Below are 20,693 nucleotides of genomic sequence, written 5' to 3' on the forward strand. Positions count from 1 at the left end.
CAACACCTAAACACGTGCATTGTTTCTGTTGATCTACTTTCCTCACTAAAACGTGCATTCCAATGAAATACATATAACGTCAGTCTATGTTTTTATAATAATAGATATTAATTGTGACAGTGTGTCACGATATCCAAGTGCTTTATGATAAAGAATTTCAGTACAGTACTATACATCTAAAGCAAACAAATCGCCATCATGCATATAGTGGAATTATAGCATTAATTATATGACATATTTTAATATCCAGTTTCAGCAACATTACAAAGTAAGAGCCCCAGAACAATTTTATGGATCCTGTCTTTCTACTTGTTTTAACAAACTTTGCTTGGTGTGAACTTTTTATTTTTAAACTAATTCTGTCGATTACAAAAAACAATTATTGTTTATTGACCTGCAGCATTTAACTGAATCCAGATTTGAATTTTTTTATTAGTTTAATCCAAGATTTATTGTAAAAGTATATTATTCACGTCGCATATTATAATGTTTGTTATTATTCATTGCTTTTTACATAATGTTTAGAAAATTTTGTAGGCAAACCTCTATTAAAAAAAAAAAGTTTACACACCATAAAGTACATCTTCAATTTTTAGTGTGTGTGTGTATATATACATGTATTTATTTACTAGCATAATTTATAAAACTATCAAGTGTAATTAAAAAAAAAAGGATTGTCTCCCAACAGACTATACATATCTACATAACACCCTGCTCCAGTATTCAATAGAAATTCAGTTACAAAATGACGCTTTTCTTGATATTTTAAAAATTTCAAAATTAGCTTTGCTTTAAAGGTGTTTAGAGCTTACATTAACCTATTTTTGATCAGTTTTAATAACAGTGTTGAATTCAGAGGGTAATTTCCACCCTGTATACACCCACAAAAGCAATGGAAAGGTCTGAATTCAATCCTCCTTAATAATCATTAGTTTTTCCATGGAAGACCCTAAACTGTGATAAAAGTGATAAGTAGCAGAGAATAAAAACATATAAAAGTAAAATCTACAGAAGAAAGAAAATCAAAATATAAAAAATCAGCTTGTATTTGAGTTAGAAGTTAGACTTAAAACTGGTATTTCAATCATGTGCTTCGTCATCTGAGTAATAAATTCGTGTGAGGAATGTTGGTGCACTTTTTAAATGCAAAAATATACATCTTTATTACGGATTTATCATTTAAGATGTTATTAAACAAATTATACATGTACAATGATTCTAGTCCATAATGTAGATCAATCATATTGTCCAAAGGAATTGTTTTAATGTGAAGATCATATGAACGTGGTCATTCCTTTATCAACCTATTACTGGAAATCTTCTTGTAAGTTTCACACAAACAAAGCACTTTCTTTGTTCGTTCATTATTATTAGAATCAGTATTTATATATAAAGTAAAACAATGATGGGCATGAATGTACAACACTAACAACAAAAAAACCCAACAAAACAGAGAAAATAAGTTTGCAGAAGGCATTGGTCCAAAAACACAAGTTATTGTTAGAGACAAGTTAACTAGCTAGTGACCATTTTATTATTTGTACACAGTTCTTTTTATGAAATTTTGGTTTAAAAATTCCACATGTAAATATTTTTTTTTCTGCTTATTAAAGAAAAGCGACACCTGGTTACTCGTGTTGAAATACCAAATATATTGACCTTCATGTCAAAACATGAAAATACATGTACACAAATGTTGAAACAATACAGTAACAAAAATGAAAACTATGGTAAACAAAATGGAATAAGGACCCTGCCCCAACTTCTGTGTGTCTGTACAGTTTATTAATATCCAGGGATAATTTCAGTTTCAAATGCATCCAAAGAGCTGAGTGTTATAATAAAAAATTGTTTTTTTTTGCACCTTAATATTATGAACAATTTTTAGAATCTCTGGTTCCACATCTTCCCATTCTTGAAGACTATTCAACTTTTCAATGAATACTATTATTGGATGCCAAACCTTTCATAATCATATGCAACAGATAATTGGTGAGAAAATTCTGGAAAAAATACTATATTCAAAACCAGAAAATTTTCAAAATAAATCTTTGATTACATGGTGACACAGCGCTAATGAACAGGTTCGATGTATGAAAAAACAGTATGCTGCCCAGTCATTTGGTTTCTCTCACACATGCACACACACACTCAATCATAATCATTAAGAGATGCTAACACCTTTCTTTCAGAGTGGACAATATGAATTAACAATGATAATGACAATTCAGAGTGGACAATATGAATTAACAATGATAATGACAATTCAGAGTGGACAATATGACAATAACAAGTTTTGTGCAAATCAGTTTTGTACATTCCATCAAAATGTGCACTATGTATAGAACACACATGAATGATGAAGGCATTTGATGGACTGCATATTTGACATGAAACCCACAACACAAGTGTTCACTAAGAAAGGCATTACACACCACTTATAGATATTGACCCCAAATACTCTATTACATATGAGGTCATCAATAAATAAGTTACTTCAGTGGTAATCCTTTCCACTTCCTTTGTTACACTTCTAATAAGGTAAGATTAAAAAAAAACAAAAAAACATATACTTAATGTAGCTTTATACCAAAACTACTGTTTTTACAATGGCAGGGATAACCCAGATCTCACCAGTCTATTTTCATAACACTTCATAATTAAAAATGTTCTGAGTCACACAACCCTCACCCTTATTATACTTACAGTCAATGTTTTTCTCATGTTCACAGTCTATTCTCAATATTGATAAAAGTTCTCGACACCAACAGTTTTAAGCCCTATTAATTAAACTCACTCACAGTAGTCAGGATCACTTCCTGAATCATCGTCCGATTCATCTGATTCAATAATTCTCTTTCGTTTCCTTTTGTGTTTTTTCTTCTTTTCTTTCTTTACAATTGTCTTTGCCTTATGCCGTGAACGATTATTAGTTAAAGATGGTCTACTTTTTGGCGTCAAAGAACCATTTCTTGTTTGTTCACTAGAAGAAACTGCCAATCCTTCTTCTGTCACAACCAAACTTTTAGTGTCAGTACTGCCACAAGCAGCTGTGGTTTGTGCCGCCAATGGTCGAGGACCTATTGATATTTCATCATCTTCATCACTGGGGTCAATAGTAAGCATAAGTTTTTTAAAGTCTAAATATTGTTCTACTAATTTTTTTCTGCCTTTATCATTTAGTTGTCCTTCTTGCTTACCAGATTTAATAAAATCAATGACAGAGACAGGTTTGAATCTCACAGCTGTCTTTCGGTTCATAGATTTCTCATACACCTTCGCTGACTCGTTAGGCGAGTACTGTTGAATCTTATTGTCGGTAAAACCATACATGTCTTTGAGGGTTTGCTTGATTAAGAGAAGTAATAGGCACCCTTGAGATGCTGTCATGCACTCTTGTAAAATAGTAGTATCTTCTGGAAGACGTTTATACAGTGATTCAAAGTCGTCATCATCTTCATCATCATCAAAACAAGTTTCTCCATCTTCTGAAATCACGGCTGGATTCTTACCAGGCAGAAGATGCTCTCGGAACGTCTGCAACAAATTAGAACCCGAGACAGAAAGCATTACATCAATGTGGTGGATGACAAATAACGGTTCATCTTGTGTCTGATATGGAAAATACACAATATTATCTGCCACGTACAACAATTCAGATAGAGGTGTTTTAGCTTGTTCGTCAAAAAGCTTCAATAAAGACATTACAAATGCCCGACGATTTTGACGAGTACTACGAATCACTGAGTATAAAAATCCATTCCGACTCACTGGAGTCTCACCCATACGAAACCCACGAATAAGTTCTTTAGAATCTTCCATAAGTAGAAGAAGCATTTTGTATGAAAGTCTTACACCAGCCAAAGCCTTCATCTGAACAAACCCAGGATATTTCTTCTCTATTTCTTGAAGAAGTTGGTCTGCTTTGGTTCTGATCACTTGTTCATTATCTGCACCCATACAAATCAAATATGGAACTACTTGGACAGGATGAACTAATCCTTGGCCTAGAATCAGTTGCACTACATGTAGGGCAGCTTTACGCACAGAAGGTTGGATATTAAGAACCGATTCCAGAACTTGCTTCAAATAGATCTGTATAACAGTGCTTGCCATGCCTGATGTTATGTCTCCCATTTCTTTAAGATCTTCTGACTTAGAAACTTTGCTCCATTCTGCATCTTTCTGAATCATCTGTGCTTCTTCTTCCAACAGATAATTGGTCAGATTCTTTAAAACCTGGCATTTCATATTAACAGGAGCACCAGGGCTAGTAAGCATATAATGGTAGAGGTTTTTAACATCTACTCCTAACATCAGATCATAATGACGAATCATCATAAAACCCAGGCCACTAAGGGCCTTGTGACGTATATCTTCATCATCGTGTTTTGCAAAATACATCATAACATTAAACACACGAAGTTTGATTGATTCTCCTCCAGAATCTACTGAAGTTCCTTCTAATGATTCAAAGACAAAATGTCGACAGAAGAGACCGACGGTAAAAAGTGATCTCAGTAACTTTGGTCTTTGCTGAACTAGCACTGGGTTTTCTGGGTTCTTTTCATGCTCTTTTTTAAAACCCAAGAGTACAATGAAAAATTTTTGAAAGCAGTCTAGCACCAGTTGATAATTTTTAGTTACCCGGTTGACAACAGAACCCAGACAACTGACACAACTAGGCAGAATCAACATTCCATGACGAAGGATGAGCTTTACCATGTCTTCTTCCACCTGTGCCAAGAAAGACTCACTAGGGTGTTCAATAAGAGGAACCACTAACTCTAGGGTCCTCGCTACATTCTGCAACACAAGGTAGTCAGCTTGTGTGTTGCATCTCATGCTGAGGTATGGCTGAATAGTGGTAGCATGAGGAACAACTAACTGTGGTTGAATCTTGCTGAAGAGGTACAATGTGTTGAAACATGCAACAAGATGTTGACTTGCTCCTGTTGATTCCTCTCCTTTCAATGTTCCTTCTAATTCGAGAACACTGTCCACAACACAATCCACTATTTGCTTGCAAGATTTTAGGACAGCTTTGTATCCACTGTCCTCTTTATTTTTTAATAAGTTGGTCAACAACTGCTCAAACCATTCCAATCCAATCTCTTTACAGGCAGCAACTACATGAGTAATATTCTTTACCTTTTGAACAATTCTATGAGCTTGTCTTTCTGAGACAGGAGTAAACCACATATTCTGAAAGACTTCTCCAACAAGTTTTTTTATTCCTTCTTCATCATTTACCCTTCTTATCATTTTCACACAGATTTCTGGTATTTTAGGGAAATCAGGTTGTTCTAAACAAATATCTTTTAAAATTTTTATAACTCTTTTTCGAACACTAACTCCCGTATCTAAGATGCGGTCAGTCAGCATATCGTAATATTTGTGAGTCAATTCTGGACGGATTAAGATAAATCTACCCACCAAGTCAACAGCAGCTTCTCTCACGCTGGTAGACTGGTCGAGAAGACGACCATGCACTCCTCGTTGCATGTCTGAACGGGCCAATATGCCTGGATCGGCTTCTACTACCAAAGACAAACACTTCATTGCTTTGGTACGAACAGCCACAGCTGTTTCGTTCAACACTCTTAGTATCTGTGATAAATAAATATCAAAACTCTGGGAAAAAGGTCTTTTAGATGCCAGAAACCGTGATATCAATTCAGCAGTGTCATAGTCAATCAAATGTTCATCACTTATGTTTGAAATTCTATGATTATTTGACTGTATTAATGATAAAAGAAATTTTTTACGATCTTCCGCAACTGCTAATCTTTTCAGGTGAATGTCTTCTTTGTCTGGATCAGGTTTTGGTTCTTCTTTTTCTGGAGAAAGATCCTCTTCATCATCATCCTCATCATAGGTGTAACTCGAGACTTTCTTGTTACGATGTCTTGAGCTCTTCGATGTACCACGGTTAATCTTACTAGGGCTCTCTTCCTGTTGTTCTAATTCTCCTTTGTCTTTAGTGGGGCTGCTTATAGGTTTCACTTCAGCTGTTGCATCTCTGTACCACTGAGCAATGTAGAAACGCCTTGCAAACTGTAAAGCTGGGTCACTCTCCACATTCTCATCAAGATAATCCAATAAAGCCTTTTGTAAAACTTGGATTTCATCTCTTTTTATGATCTTAGATTTTGTTTTCTTCTTACTTTTTCCATGACTTCCTGAGTCAATACACTCCGAAGCACTGTTCATCTCTATCTGCTTAATGACCTCTTCAAGAGTCTCTTTCTTTAGCTGACTTGTGACGGCATCTTTACGAAGTCGAGCTGCAACCACACCAAGATAGTCTAAAGAAGCTACACGCTGAGACATATCCAAAGACTTATTGCTAAATGTTTGCACTAACAATCTGCCTAGCAAGCTCAATAGCAATTCTGAAGCTGGCCACTCAGGTTTGTTCACTGTACTCAATAGATCTTGTACAAAGTTCTCGAACAAAGGTCTATAATCCATTTCTTCATTTTTGGTCACACATTTTTTTAAAAATACAGACAAAAAGTTCACTGCTGTTCTTACAGCTGCTTCATATGATGTTACAATTAGAACATCTTTCTCCACTGAGATGGTTTCTTTTGACTGGTCAGTCTTTTTGGGATTATCAGTTTCATCTTGAAACATGTATGGTTCTTGTTTTTTTTCTATTTCTACTTCAGGTAAATGGGAGACACTGTGGATAAGTTGCAGAACCAGAGCAGTAAGCATTTGTATACACTCTTCAGAATTTAGTCTATAGTTCCTGAGGCTACGTTTACTGGTTGGAAGCCTTGCAATGGATGCCAGTATGTCTTCAAGGATCAGCTGTCTGTGTTTTTCATACTTAGAAAACACTGATGTCACTAGACGAAGGGCATTCAGCTGTAGCTCACTCACTCTCTCTACAAAGAATGGACTAACTCCGAGAGTAGAAACATGTAAGATAATGGTATCAGTAAAAATTTGAATTTCCATTAATTCTGCCAATAACCCGACCAACTCATGAATTTTATTATAGAGCTGGATGACGGATTTTTCTTTAATTTTATGAGCGTGGGCTCTCTTCTGTTTTATATTTCCAACATATCCATCTTTGGATTTGGGATCTGCCCTATATGCTGGATCAAAAACTGGGTACACAGTATTCTGAATCTGAAATTTTGTAAAAAGAACAATTCTTTCAATTACATCTTCCAGGAAGACCTTCTCTGGTACATTTGGAGATGTCATGATATACAGTGTTGTAAGGGATGAGTCAACACTTCTCATAATTCTTTCCATCGTTAACTCAAGCCATAATCTAGCTTCCTCTTCATCTTGTTCATCGATATTTTGAAAAGGAAGTAGCTTTGCTCCATCCAGTATGTTCCTCTCTAAAATATTGAGTAGTCGGATCAACCTTTCTGGAGGAAAATGATTCATAGCATGAAGCATTTTTAATTTTGCAGCTTCATTGCAAAGATCTGTTAATTGAGACTTTGGAATCAGAGCTTCAGCAGGACATTCAGCATCTTCATCAATCTCTGCCGTGAGATCCAAATCTTCCATTGAGTCAAAAATGGTGTCCACTGTTCTAGAAAACCTTTGATAGGTGTCTGTTTCCATAAGCTCCTCCACAGAAAGTTGTTCTGGTAATGGCTCTTTTTTCAACTTTTTTATTTTAGTTTTCTTTTCCTTTAAGGTGAGTGGTGGTAGTCCTGGTGGGGATTCTGGATCTTCTCTTTCATCAACAGAATAAGTTGTCTGTTGACTAGTACGTCGTCTCTTTTTAACCCTTTCAGAAAGGGATGTTGAGTACTGGTAATCTTGATCAGACTTATCATTCCAATCTTCATCACTGTCATATGTTCTTTTTTGACCTTTGTATCTATCTGAAGATTTTATCTCACCTTGATGATAATTTTGTCTCTGTTTTCTCTTTGGTGATACAAGCTGAGAATCCGAATCCTCAAATTCCCATCTTTTTGGATGTTTAAAAAATTTTCTAGATGGCATAGATTCCTCTTCACTTTTCAGAGTCACTTTACGGGTGAATGCCCTTACACTTTTCTGGGCAAGAGCTTGCTCTGCGGGGCTTAATTTACTAAGAACAACAATTGGTCCTGGAGAGGAGTTTTGCTGTGCCACAGATTCTTGTTCTTTGGTCTCTACAGTATTTAATTTACTAATAACAACAACTGGTTCTGAAAGAAGTTTTTGTTGACCCACAACTTCTTGTTTCTTATTTCCACCAAAGTTATGAGCTGTTGAAATCGAATAACCTTTTTCTGATGCCTCAGATTCTTGTTCTTTATTTTCACAACCCGCCACATCTTCTGCCCTTAATCGTTTGTTATTAAAAGCAGGTTTTCTAGCCTGAGGCTGATTTATGTGGATAGTTCTGGCTGGAGTGGTTTGCTTATCAACTCTACTTGTAATATCTACATTATGTTGGCTGGAATTTTGTAATTTTACACAACTTTGTTTCTCTTTTTCATTTTTAGCTTTTTCATCTTCACTTAACAGCTGATTATTGCGATCACTGTCCACATGCCTTTCTATGGCAGATGGCAGGTGAGGGTCTGGTGTACAGTTTTTTGTTGAGTAGTCTTGGTTACCCTGAGACATTTGGTCTTGCTGATGTTTAGATTTTGTGGATACCACTGATGATGATGTATGGGATACATAGGGCTGCGAGTTTGTACAAAGTAGCGAAGAATGTATGTTTTTATCATGTGAATTCTCTGATGGCGTAGGAATGAAATTACTTTGTGACAACTGTTGATGAGGTTCACTGACATGATTACCTGTCCTTTTGTCTCCCTTTACAGGAGAAATCAAATTGACAGCATCTTGGCAGTTTCCATTCTTATATGACGATGCACTAGCCAAATGAGAAGTACTTCTAGTAAACGATGGTGGATAGCATGTCTGCTGATTCTGTTCTGGCAGAGCAGCTAAATGATTAGTTTGTTCATGGACTGGAGACACTGTATTTGAATGAGCCGATGATTGGGGGGTAAGAGGTGGACCATATGGGGAATACACACTATGAGGGGATTTCTGATGTGACACTGATAATGGGCTATTTTGTACATGGTGAAGTCCATGACTTGGATCTGCAGCAAAGTATCCTGGGCTTTCCTGGGTTGGAAACTGAGGTGAGCTTGAGTGTGATGTCTGAGATACTACAGTTGTTGAACTATATGTTGACTGTTGGGGGTACAGAGAACCTGCAATGAAAGATGGCTGCCCCCAGTGAGAACTTCCAGGTGTTCTTTGGGCAGTAACATCTTGAGTAAGAAAACCTGTAAAAATTGTAGGATTTCTGGAGAGCACAAACTGAAGCAACTGTGATGCTTGACCACTCTGGGGTGTACTACCTAGATATCCATCCTTCACTTCAACATGATCGGTTGACGCACGACTCAAAGCATCAAACAACTGGGGTAAAAGAACTGCTTCATGGGTACTCAACAATCTTTGAAATTCTTCACCATCCCTGGGATGAGGCAGAAGGCTCTGGTTGCCATGAGCTCCAGGTAAAGCTACTGGGAGTGGCAGTTCAAGAAGAAGATCTGTTAGGCTCTGAATCCCAGCTAATGTTGTTATTGGTACACTTGGTCCTTCCCCACTCATCCTAGTCTTCAAGTGGTTAGTGGGAAATCACCACTAACAGAGTACACTACACACATTGATTTCACAAAGGGATGGAGGTGGCTGCTTAAACCTGAATAAAACAGAAGAAATGTGAAATAATTATAAAACAAAATAACTTCAAATACATGTGAAATATACCACTGTTTAGGGTTTCTTCTAGTATGTATTGATCAATTATATTAGGATAAAGTGTTACATTCAGTATCATTTCAGAAATTGGTGAAAGGACAAGACTCATCAAAAATCTGACAAATTCAGATTGTAAGATATTGTATATCTATGGAGGTGGAGGTTAACTTTATAAATCCAAATCATATGATTTTATAACATATCTATTTGATGCTGGTTAAAGACTGTTACTGTAATTATTCCAAAACATTTACATGGAAAATTATTTTAAAGATATCTGGTAATATATACAGCAACTCATCTTGGAAATGATTTTGCAAAATCTGAGATTTGTAAAGTTGAAATTTGTAATAAAAAACTTTAAATACACCTAATAAACAAGACATATAAGACTTGCTTGCCAATATATTCATGCACTGTGTACATGTATGTGATATGGATGGCTGGACTAACATAGATTTGGGAATTTGAATTCATGACCAAACATTTAAAATGGTTTAATGATGTTTAATGGTGAGAATCCATATAATTTCTGACAAATTAAGGTGTGTAAGTGGCTATCCCCTCCTCCATCTAAGAATAGGCTACTGTTCAAAATGCTGTTTAAGTGAAGTGCATGTAAGTCAACTGTATATTCAATAACATGATACTTTATATAATGAAGAATGACCCATGACACTTAGAAATAACAAATACACAACAAGGAATCATTAGATCCTTCAAAAATTCTCCCACACAACCATCTTTAAGAAACTTAAATAACAAAAAACCCACTCTTAACTTTCAAAGAACTTACTGATTTCCCTTTTATTCTCTGGTAAAATGTTAGCACCCATTACTGCTGTTGGCAACTGATTCCATTACACAATCACTAGAAATAAAACTAAGTAGAGTAACCATTTCTTGGATGAAAGTTACTAGATGGAGTGACCATCTCCTGGATGAAAGTTACTAGATGGAATGACCATCTCCTGGATGAAAGTTACTAGATGGAGTGACCATCTCTTGGATGAAAGTTACTAGATGGAGTGACCATCTCTTGGATGAAAGTTACTAAATGGAATGACCATCTCCTGGATGAAAGTTACTAGATGGAGTGACCATCTCCTGGATGAAAGTTACTAGATGGAGTGACCATCTCTTGGATGAAAGATACTGGATGGAATAACCCTCTCCTGGATGAAAGTTACTAGATGGAGTGACCATCTCCTGGATGAAAGTTACTAGATGGAGTGACCATCTCTTGGATGAAAGTTACTGGATGAAGTGACCATCTCTTGGATGAAAGTTACTAGATGGAGTGACCATCTCTTGGATGAAAGTTACTGGATGGAATAACCCTCTCCTGGATGAAAGTTATGTAACTTCATGATAAATGAAAGCTCATTTTAGGTCACGAAAAGTTGCCTCCCTTATGTGTAATTAAAAAAAAGACAAAAGCCCATAAAGCTGCAAAACAGAAGATCTGTATATATTTCCCACTGACTCAATGAATCTACATACTAATGTTGGTGAAGATCTATCCACGCCTTGTGAATCAGCTACAGTTACGACAGTAAGTGTTCATACCCCTGCGTCCCAAGTAGTTTTTTGCTCATAAGTTAAAAAGTATCATGATTAGACTAATATACATATGGTATGTTATAAATATTATACTAACACACATCAACATACATTTGTATGTAAATTAAATGACAAATAAACTGTTTATAAACAAATAACCAAAAACAGGAGGAGCAGAAAGTGTTCGTACAGTTCAGAACGTGTGAAAAAACTGATATGCCCATAAAAATTTTGTTTAGTTTGGCGAATAAACTACATTATACCATTCCAGAACTAGACACTGGGTTCATAATTATTGGAATTTAGCCAGCAAAAAATGTACTTCTGGCAATTTAGCGCTGTCTCCGTCATTACCTGATTGGTCATCATGGTGAATAGGAAACAAATGTCCAGTGATTTAAAAAACCGAATTATTGTAAAATACAAGTCTCGTGTGTCTCTTTCCGGTATTGCTACATAACTTAATGTGCTGAAATCTACTGTTCAAAGCATAATTGCCAAGTTTAAACTTACAGGATCAACTACTAACCTCCCTCGTTCCAGACGCCCTACTAAAATTCCAGAGAGAACCAAGAGGAAGATTCTCAGAGAAGTTAGTAGAAACCCTCGTTTAACACGTAATGACATAAAGAAATTGGGGTTGAAGTGAGCACCTCTACAGTTACGAACATGTGATGCTCTTCTGGGTTCAAAGCATGCCGTCCTCGTAGAACTCCATATTTAAAGCCTGTTCATTTAGAAGCACGATTGAGGCATACAAGAAAGCATGTAGATAAACCCTTTACCTATTGGAAGAGTATTCTTTGGTCAGACGAGACTAAAATCGAGCTTTTCGGCCACAATGATGTTCGCAATATTTTCCGTCAGAAGGGGGAACAAAATCTTCCAAAGAACACCGTCCCTACAGTTAAACACAGAGGTGGCTTGATCATGCTATGGGGTTCCTTCAGCTCTTCTGGTGTAGGCAGCCTTCACCGCGTCACCAGAATCATGAAAAAAGAAGAGTACGTTGGTATATTAGGCACTTATATCAAGAATGATGCTCGGAACTTGTGTTTTGGGGGTCGTTGGATCTTCCAGCATGACAATGACCCTAAGCACACATCGAAATATATGCAATCCTGGTTGCAGAGGAACCATATAAGTGTTCTGGAGTGGCCATCGCAGTCACCCGATCTCAACCCAATTGAAAACCTTTGGCATGAGTTGAAGACCAGGGTTCATCAGTGTCATCTGAAAAACTTGCAAGAGTTGGAGGCCTTCTGTAACGAAGAATGGAAGAAAATACCAGTCGAGTACTGTCAAATGATCATGGAGAGACTGCGCCAAGTAATTCACCTGAAAAACTACAAAACTGACCATTAAAGCAGATGCATGAACACTTTCTGCCCCTCCTATGTTTGGTTATTTGTTTATAAACAGTTTATTTGTTATTCAATTTACATAAAAATTTATGTAAATGTGTGTTAGTATAATATACTAATTTTATAATGTACTATACTTTCATTATCCTAATCATAATACTTTTTAAGTTATGAGGAAAACACTACTCATGAACACTTTCTGTCGTAACTGTACATGAAAATATAACTAATAGTTCTATTATATTTATGTAGACTGTGTCCTCTTATCTTCAGAATATAATACAGAAGTCTATCCTACCAATCCCCCAGATAACCTTGTAAATTTCATTATGTAGAGAAATAAAAAATTCTCATTTTTTTATTTGACAAAAGAAAAGAAAGAAGCATTCTATTTTAAAACGTATTTCAAAAATATATGAGAGTAGGAACGTATAACATGACATTTTTAACCGCAACTGATTCACACACAGAATGAAATGTCAAAACTAGTTTGTTTTTTTAAATGTTCTATCTTTTAAACCTGTGGATCTTGGTACTTTGTACCCTATTGTCCATCCTCTCCCCTTTAACAGTGTTTTCACTAGTGAGCTACAGCATAAATCTCTGGTTGAAATATTTCACACAAAACAAAACATTCTGTGCAACATAACAAAAGGTACAGTGTAAAAGCATGATCTAGAAGGAAAACAGATTTCTATGACTACTGATTATAGTTTGAAAGGATAATAAATCAAACATGTACCTTTCCATCTAGACTTAAGATATGTTTTTAAATTCTCATCTGGAGGGACAAAAAATTATGTATATTATAAGGAGAGAAATGGGTTGATAAAATTATATTTTTCAATACACTACCACAACTGATCAGGTCAAAATAAACATGGAGAAAGTGTAACATTAGTCAAGATGATAACAAATAAATGAAACAAACCTTGTTCAGTCAGAAAACCATCTTCCTGCTTTTGATGAAAGTCAGAAGGCTACTTAGCCATCACACTCTTTGTGAGATCTAAAAAAAAATAAAACCTTCAATCAATATCTGTTTTGGAAAAATACAAGACCTGTAACAAGTTTTATTCTTCCAAATAAACCAAATTCTCACTAAATCTTGACTCTAATCAGTCTCAAGTAATGTTTTCCATATTTAAGATAGAATATTTGTTTACAATAAATATTTTATGAACTGATATTTTCATAAAGTTGAAACACACACACAAATAAATAGTACTAACTTGATTTATGAGTAATGTTTCTAATATAAAATATGTCAGAATACCTACTTCTAGACTGACAGTAACACACTGACTGGCTCCTCTTAGAAAATAAACAAACCTTAAGGATTGTCTTTCTACATGTGTTAATTATCTTAGTGCATATCTTGATGTAAACATGCTGCATACATGAAGGAAGCTCAACAGAACAGACATTAAAAACAAAGATTTTAACAAGAATAAACAGCACTACAATATCTTCCCCCAAGATCAACAGTGATATAAATATGCAAAAATAAATCCACTGATATAAAAATATAACAAGATAATGTTAATATATATCAGTAACAGTTTATTATGAAGTGAATATATATATATATATATATATAATTTTTATATATATCAGTAACAGTTTATTATGAAATGAATATATATACATACATAATTTTTATATATATCAGTAACAGTTTATTATGAAGTGAATATATATACATACATAATTTTTATATATATCAGTAACAGGTTATTATGAAATGAATATATATACATACATAATTTTTATATATATCAGTAAGTTTATTATGAAATGAATATATATACATACATAATTTTTATATATATCAGTAACAGTTTATTATGAAATGAATATATATATACATAATTTTTATATATATCAGTAACAGTTTATTATGAAGTGAATATAAATATCAAAATTTTCTCGACATTCTTTATAACTAAAACTTTTATCATGCAATACAAATACAATTATGTACTTTATGATGAAAACTCAGGTAGAAACAAAAATTGTAACACTGCCACAATCAAATGTATTTTAAAAGTGAACATTAAATGTTCCATAGAAATAAATAATTTAATGTCAGTTAAATACAAAGTATTAATTTATAGCTATTTAAAAGCATTCTTACCAAGTGATTTCATGAATAGTTAGTGGTGGTGTTTTTTTCATACCTTTTAATCACTGATAAATATAAAATGGTAATGTAAGCAAAATAATAAATGAGCAAACTGGTTACAATTAATATATGATTTAAAAAACACAGTAATAAGAAAGTTTACTAAATGCTAAAACAACATAACTTAATGCAGAGTAATATGAACCAAGTTGAATCTATGCTGTTTGTTAAATAGTGCATTTTACCTTATCTAAATGCTAAATAAATGGGTAGTAAACACCAAATAACATAGCAGTAGTTACACGTTAATCTATTACATTCAATCAGCTGATTATGAAAAATTTGAACAATCATAAATATTTATCATCAAAAACACTAATTATGATTATTAGCTGATGTTTTTACAAGTCAGGAAGTTCAAGAATTTAGAATTAATCAGAAATCACAAACGAAATATTCCAATTACTTGGATAGTCAGAATAATTAAAATCTGTAATAATGGAAAATTAATTTTAAGTAACTGATTCATTTCCACAATACTAATCAGTGTAACTGATGCTCATGGGTAATCAGTTGTGTCACTTAATGAAGTTAACTGTCTAACTCTGGTAGAGGAGTTTAAGAAATTGTGAATAAGAGAAACAGTAAGATACCCAGGGTAACAGGAAGTTTGTAAATATAGATTCAGAGCATTAAATGTTAAACAATAGTCTTAACTATAGCAGCTTTAAGAATACACTTAGGTGACCATACTAGTGTGAAATTCTCACACTCTGCTGCATGGTTGAAAGACCCCCTTTATTATTCACAGAAGTAAAGCTCTTCTATTATCCCAAGTCATTTGATCAGCTACCTCACGATGATCTGTTCCTAAAAATAAAACACTGTTAGGACATCTGACCATCTATGCCACACTTGTTTCTACTAATTTATGAGTAGAGACATGAATATAGTTTCAAACATGGTTGTCCTTGGATCCCAAAGGGGACTAACAATCACATGTTCTAATGCCAGATTAGGGTTCAGCAATCCTGGAAATCTACTGTTCATCCCACATCATGTCTAGATGACTATGTGGGCTTGCTTTAGTCCTCTTGACATGCCATACAGACAAAGACTTGAGCTTCTTTGTCAAGTTTATTCCTGTTAACTATAAAAATGTCAAAGTTTGAAAACAAATACATAACATAAATTAAAACTGTAATGTTAGAAGTATCACTAACAAAATGGATATTGGTACATTATGGAGCAAATACTGAGGGACAGATTTCTTGAAATGATTTGGGATGTTTTTCTGTGCCATATGGTCAGAGAAGCAGAAACAGGAGATTACATTACTGATGATATGGATGCATGAGTTGAAGTAGAGGAATATCAGTAACTAAATTTGATGTTTCTACTTTGCATTGAAATATAGATAAATAAAATTTCAGTTCCTAACTCGCAGATATTTAATTTTTGAAGCTATAAGGTTTATCATTAATGAACTGTGACAAAGTTGGGAAATTCTTAAAAATAAATTACTTTTAATTCAAGAAAAGTAGAAAAGGATGCTCAATCTAATTGGATTACTAAAGGCATAATGCCAGTAATTACGTTTAAAGGTATATATAGATTAGATGATTTACAAAAAATATAGAAAGTAAAGCTAGTTATTTGGCTAAAAACAAAAGGAATTTGGAAATTCAAAAAGAGTTATCAGAAAAAGCTGGATAACAATGTTACAACAGCAAAGATTTTTTGAGTGTGTTAAAGACAAGCAAAATATTAAGAAAAATAGACTATGCTTCTAAACAAGGACGACTGAGAGGTTTTTGTTAAATACTGTGATATGACTGAGCTTTTACATATTCTGTTTTAAGAGTTGGGAATTAAAATCATCAAATGTCTAGGAAAACAAGTTTCACCATCAAACTTTTCCTATTTTTAATGTTCTTTTTTATTGCTGAGAAAATACTCCAGGTAGATATCTAAGAAGCCATGAAATATCCTAAAACAGGAGAAGTGTGGCACATAAAATCAAACACACCATTCTCCATAAAACTGACTTGATAAATGTATCGTATTGATGAAGTAATTTCTTGTTTTTTAAATTTCATAAAATAAAAAATAATTACTAATCACTAATTTATTGTGTTCTCTGTTAACAGTTAAATTATAAAACTTGTATTCATTTTTTTGTGTGTTTTGTGAGCTAGAGAAGGACACAAGTTCATTTTTCTAGCATTTTGTCACTTGGACGAGAAGGTTTTTTTTCCAAAATTCCACACCCTTGTGATTGGACAAGAGAATACATGTGCAACATGCCTGGTACTGAGCATACTAAGTATTGAAGTTAATCTCAATCATACAGATATCGATGGTAAGTGAAATGATTGAGAGATTAGAAATAGGTAAAGCACTAAGACCAGAAAGGGTTTTTTCCATGGTTTTAGAGAAGGTCAAAGATCAGATATGTGGTCTCTTTTTTTTTTTTAATTTCTGGTTGGTCAGTAGACAGCTGCCCCAGGATTAGAGAATTTCTAATGGTGCAACAATCTTCAAAGAGGGTGTGATATAAAAGTAACCCAACAAGTATAGGCCACTTAATCTTACTTCTATAGTGGAAAAATTTCTAGAGGTTTAATAAAATACACTTTACAAAATCATTTAGTAAGATGTGATATCATAAAACATAAAGGAAAGTCAATATGATTTCACCAAGTAGAAATATTACATTACTACTGTTTTTTTTTCTCAACTATATTATTTGTTACCTAGACAATAAGAACAGTGTATACTTATTATACTTAGATTTTCAAAATGCTTTTGAAAAAAGTGTCAACAAAGATTAGCCAAGAAAATCACAAGAGTTGGAGAAAAACTATATACTTGCACCGTAGGATGGATGGAAGCAAGTAAAATCTTATTAATGAATTCCTGTCAAAATGGAACTCTGAGTGGATTCTTCAAATTCCCATACTTGAGACTATGCTTTTATATATTTTTATCATAAGACATAATGATTTGAACATAATCAGTAAAGTTTAACAAGTGACTTACTGGACTATGGAGGCTGTTCCATCCACTAAACTAATATAAAGATGTATAATAATGTTACCAATAGCACAAATATATTAATTTCAATAAAAGTACATGAAGATTTTATTGATTTTAATATGATGGGTTAAATTAAGCCACAGACTCCACTCCTGGTGGTACCCTCTACAGGTTGACTTTTTGGAATTAACCAGACACAGTGCTCCACCAACTAAGAATGGGCACACACCACCACACAATGCATCAAGAAAGCTCTCAATCTGTCCTTACATCCAGTGTTCAAAGTCTGTCACACTTATATTAATTCCTAGTTATATTAAGGATGCTGAAGTATTGTAGAATAGTAAGGTGGACAAATGTTTGGGAAATTACCATCAATTATTGTGAAAGAAAAGTAATGCACTTGGGTTAAAGTTTTAAAATATATGCTTGATACTCTACAGTATGGCTTCTGTTGCCAGTAGTAAAGCTCTTTACAGTGTATACTCAGACATGCTGATTACAAGTCAAAAGAAACAATTATCCTTTAAAAAAATAACTAAGTGGGCCTCACTTTGAACAGTTTTAAAATTTTAATTTCCTTATCTAAAAAGACAAAAAAAATAATGGATATGGTTTAGAGGAGGGATATAAGAAATTCCTAATTCTGATTCCAGGAAAAGAAGGGCTGCCTTATGGTGGTAGTTTAAAATCACTGGTGACCATTTTGAAACTTACAAGATTATCTTAAGAGTCTGTAAGATAAAGATTCATTTAAGTTAAAATCTGATGACCACAGAACACAAGTTTAATGTCTAGAAATTTGTTGTAAGGTTCCAGATAAAGGCAGTTATGTTTTTCTAATACTACAATTAACGTACGGAATGAGTTTACATCAGAATTTATGAGGTACATCAATAATTATCATAAATAAAAAAAAGGTTGTGTTAAATTTTTACTTTTTTCTCTTGTGAGTGAATGTGTGTAAGCTTTTAAGGGCTATCTGTATATTATGTTAAATCCATATCATTTCAATATTCTGTAATGTCTTTATCTTTTTGTCATTATATACTGTCCAAACTGACATAAAATCAAGAACTTGAACTGGCTCAACAAAAACAAATGAATTACTTTTAAAGCAAGGAATATCACTGCTTTTAGATGAGGCAGGGCAGATTACTGCAAATTTAGTTTTATTCATTGTATGACAGAGAACCCAGTAAACAAACCACAGGAAATATAGTCCTGATATCACTCCTTCACACCTGATTTGTCAAAAGGTCATTTTTAAAAACTTCTGTCTGAAGATGTGTATGAAGCTTATATTGCTAACATATTCAAAGTGTAGAAAAAAACAACTAATAAACAATTTGATACTTTATATCCATTCCATTTTTTTTCAGTTGTTAATGCAAAACTTCAAAATTAGTAAATATCCATTTCAATGTTTCAAACTTTTATTCCACTGCAAGTTCAAAGTTGGACCTTGTAATTTCTGGCTATGTTATAAATTTATAACTGCTATGCACAATGTTAAGCATGGTTTATTTTATGATACGTGTTGTTAACCTAAATTTATGCAAGCATTTGTTGATTAGATAATCAGAAATGAAGATTTACATTTAGTTCAATTGATAAAGACTTAACTTCAATAACTTGAACAACAAACTGTTACTTTGGGTTTTTCTTAGAACAAACATGGAGAAAGAAAATAATAGTCAATTAAATCCATCCATAGTATGTAGAAAAATTTAACAAAATAACACCTATTTAAATATTATCTTTTGGAATTATCAATTACAAACATTTTAATAAAACTAATATTGATTTCCAACTGATCACAAGCTGCCTACTTATGTTAACACTAAAAAGTAACCCAATAATGTGTAAATTTATTTAAATATAACCTTTTCATGTTGTTACTTATAAAACTTTGAATGTTTGTTACGTACCCTCACTGTTACTGATAGTTTCAGCTGTAAACCAAGTTGCAAACTATCACATTAAAAACAGAATTTTGTTCTGTTAAAATTTCTACCAAAGGATAAGAATCTGTCCTACTGTAAAATAGATTTGACTACATATCTTGTAAGCTTAGTAGTCACTACTTTCATAATATATATTTTTTACATATATCTTAACATTTCACCCTCAACACGTCTGAATTAATTTCCATTACATGATAGTTAAGCCTAACTGTACCTCTTTCTCTAACTTTTCGTGAAGAGTATTGCCCTTTTATAACATAATGTTTTTACGTGTGAATTGAAAACGTGAATTCAGTGTCAGTACTGGGATTAATATTAAGTATTTAGAAACTACGCTTACGGTTAAAATAACGAAAAGAAAAACGATGTGAATAACTATTAGTATTACTATTATTAGTAGCATTATATTTAAAACTTACAATTTTTCATGGTTCAGATAACGTGATATATTACCACCATAGAAAGATTACATGATTCACAATGATTATCAAACACTGAAACAAATCATTTAATCATATTATTCGGTCCCCAAAAAATTGCAATTAAATTATACATATTTTACTTTTATCCTACCCTAACGACAACGTCAAGATCAGCTACGAACTACCGCCAACGTTAACTTTCTTACTATCTTTAATTAGGCCTAAGTATAACTAAATGGATATTACTTTATTATTTGCTGTCGGAATATAAGATAATATACAAGAGAAGAAACATGAATATACATACAAAGTGCTGCAACATTGTCTGAAATACACGCATATCTTTCGATATAATGTAAACCTCGAAACTAGTTGTAAATTTGTACGTTAGGCTTAACTTATGAATTCGTATCATTGTCCGCCATTACGTGACCAATATTCTCGTAAAACA

At 33.5% G+C, this 20,693-nt stretch overlaps 1 protein-coding gene across 4 annotated transcripts; it reads right to left on the reverse strand.

The window, feature by feature from the left end:
• Positions 1-1,136: 1,136 nt before the first annotated feature.
• Positions 1,137-20,685, reverse strand: LOC143230235 (nipped-B-like protein A). Of its 4 annotated transcripts, XM_076463411.1 has the most exons (5): positions 20,550-20,680; positions 14,827-14,879; positions 13,621-13,698; positions 12,111-12,294; positions 1,137-9,703 (listed from the first exon to the last, which is right to left on the reverse strand). In XM_076463411.1, the coding sequence occupies exon 5, from the start codon at positions 9,610-9,612 to the stop codon at positions 2,794-2,796; it is 6,819 nt and encodes a 2,272-aa protein (XP_076319526.1). In that variant the 5' UTR covers positions 9,613-9,703; positions 12,111-12,294; positions 13,621-13,698; positions 14,827-14,879; positions 20,550-20,680; the 3' UTR covers positions 1,137-2,793. The 4 variants fall into 4 exon arrangements, with proteins under 4 accessions (XP_076319526.1, XP_076319525.1, XP_076319524.1 ...); XM_076463410.1 differs by lacking the exon at positions 14,827-14,879 and having other exon boundaries at positions 20,550-20,685; XM_076463409.1 differs by lacking the exon at positions 12,111-12,294 and having other exon boundaries at positions 20,550-20,684.
• Positions 20,686-20,693: the final 8 nt, after the last annotated feature.

This window comes from Tachypleus tridentatus, chromosome 10, assembly GCF_004210375.1.
Source record: "Tachypleus tridentatus isolate NWPU-2018 chromosome 10, ASM421037v1, whole genome shotgun sequence".
Taxonomy (NCBI): domain Eukaryota; kingdom Metazoa; phylum Arthropoda; class Merostomata; order Xiphosura; family Limulidae; genus Tachypleus; species Tachypleus tridentatus.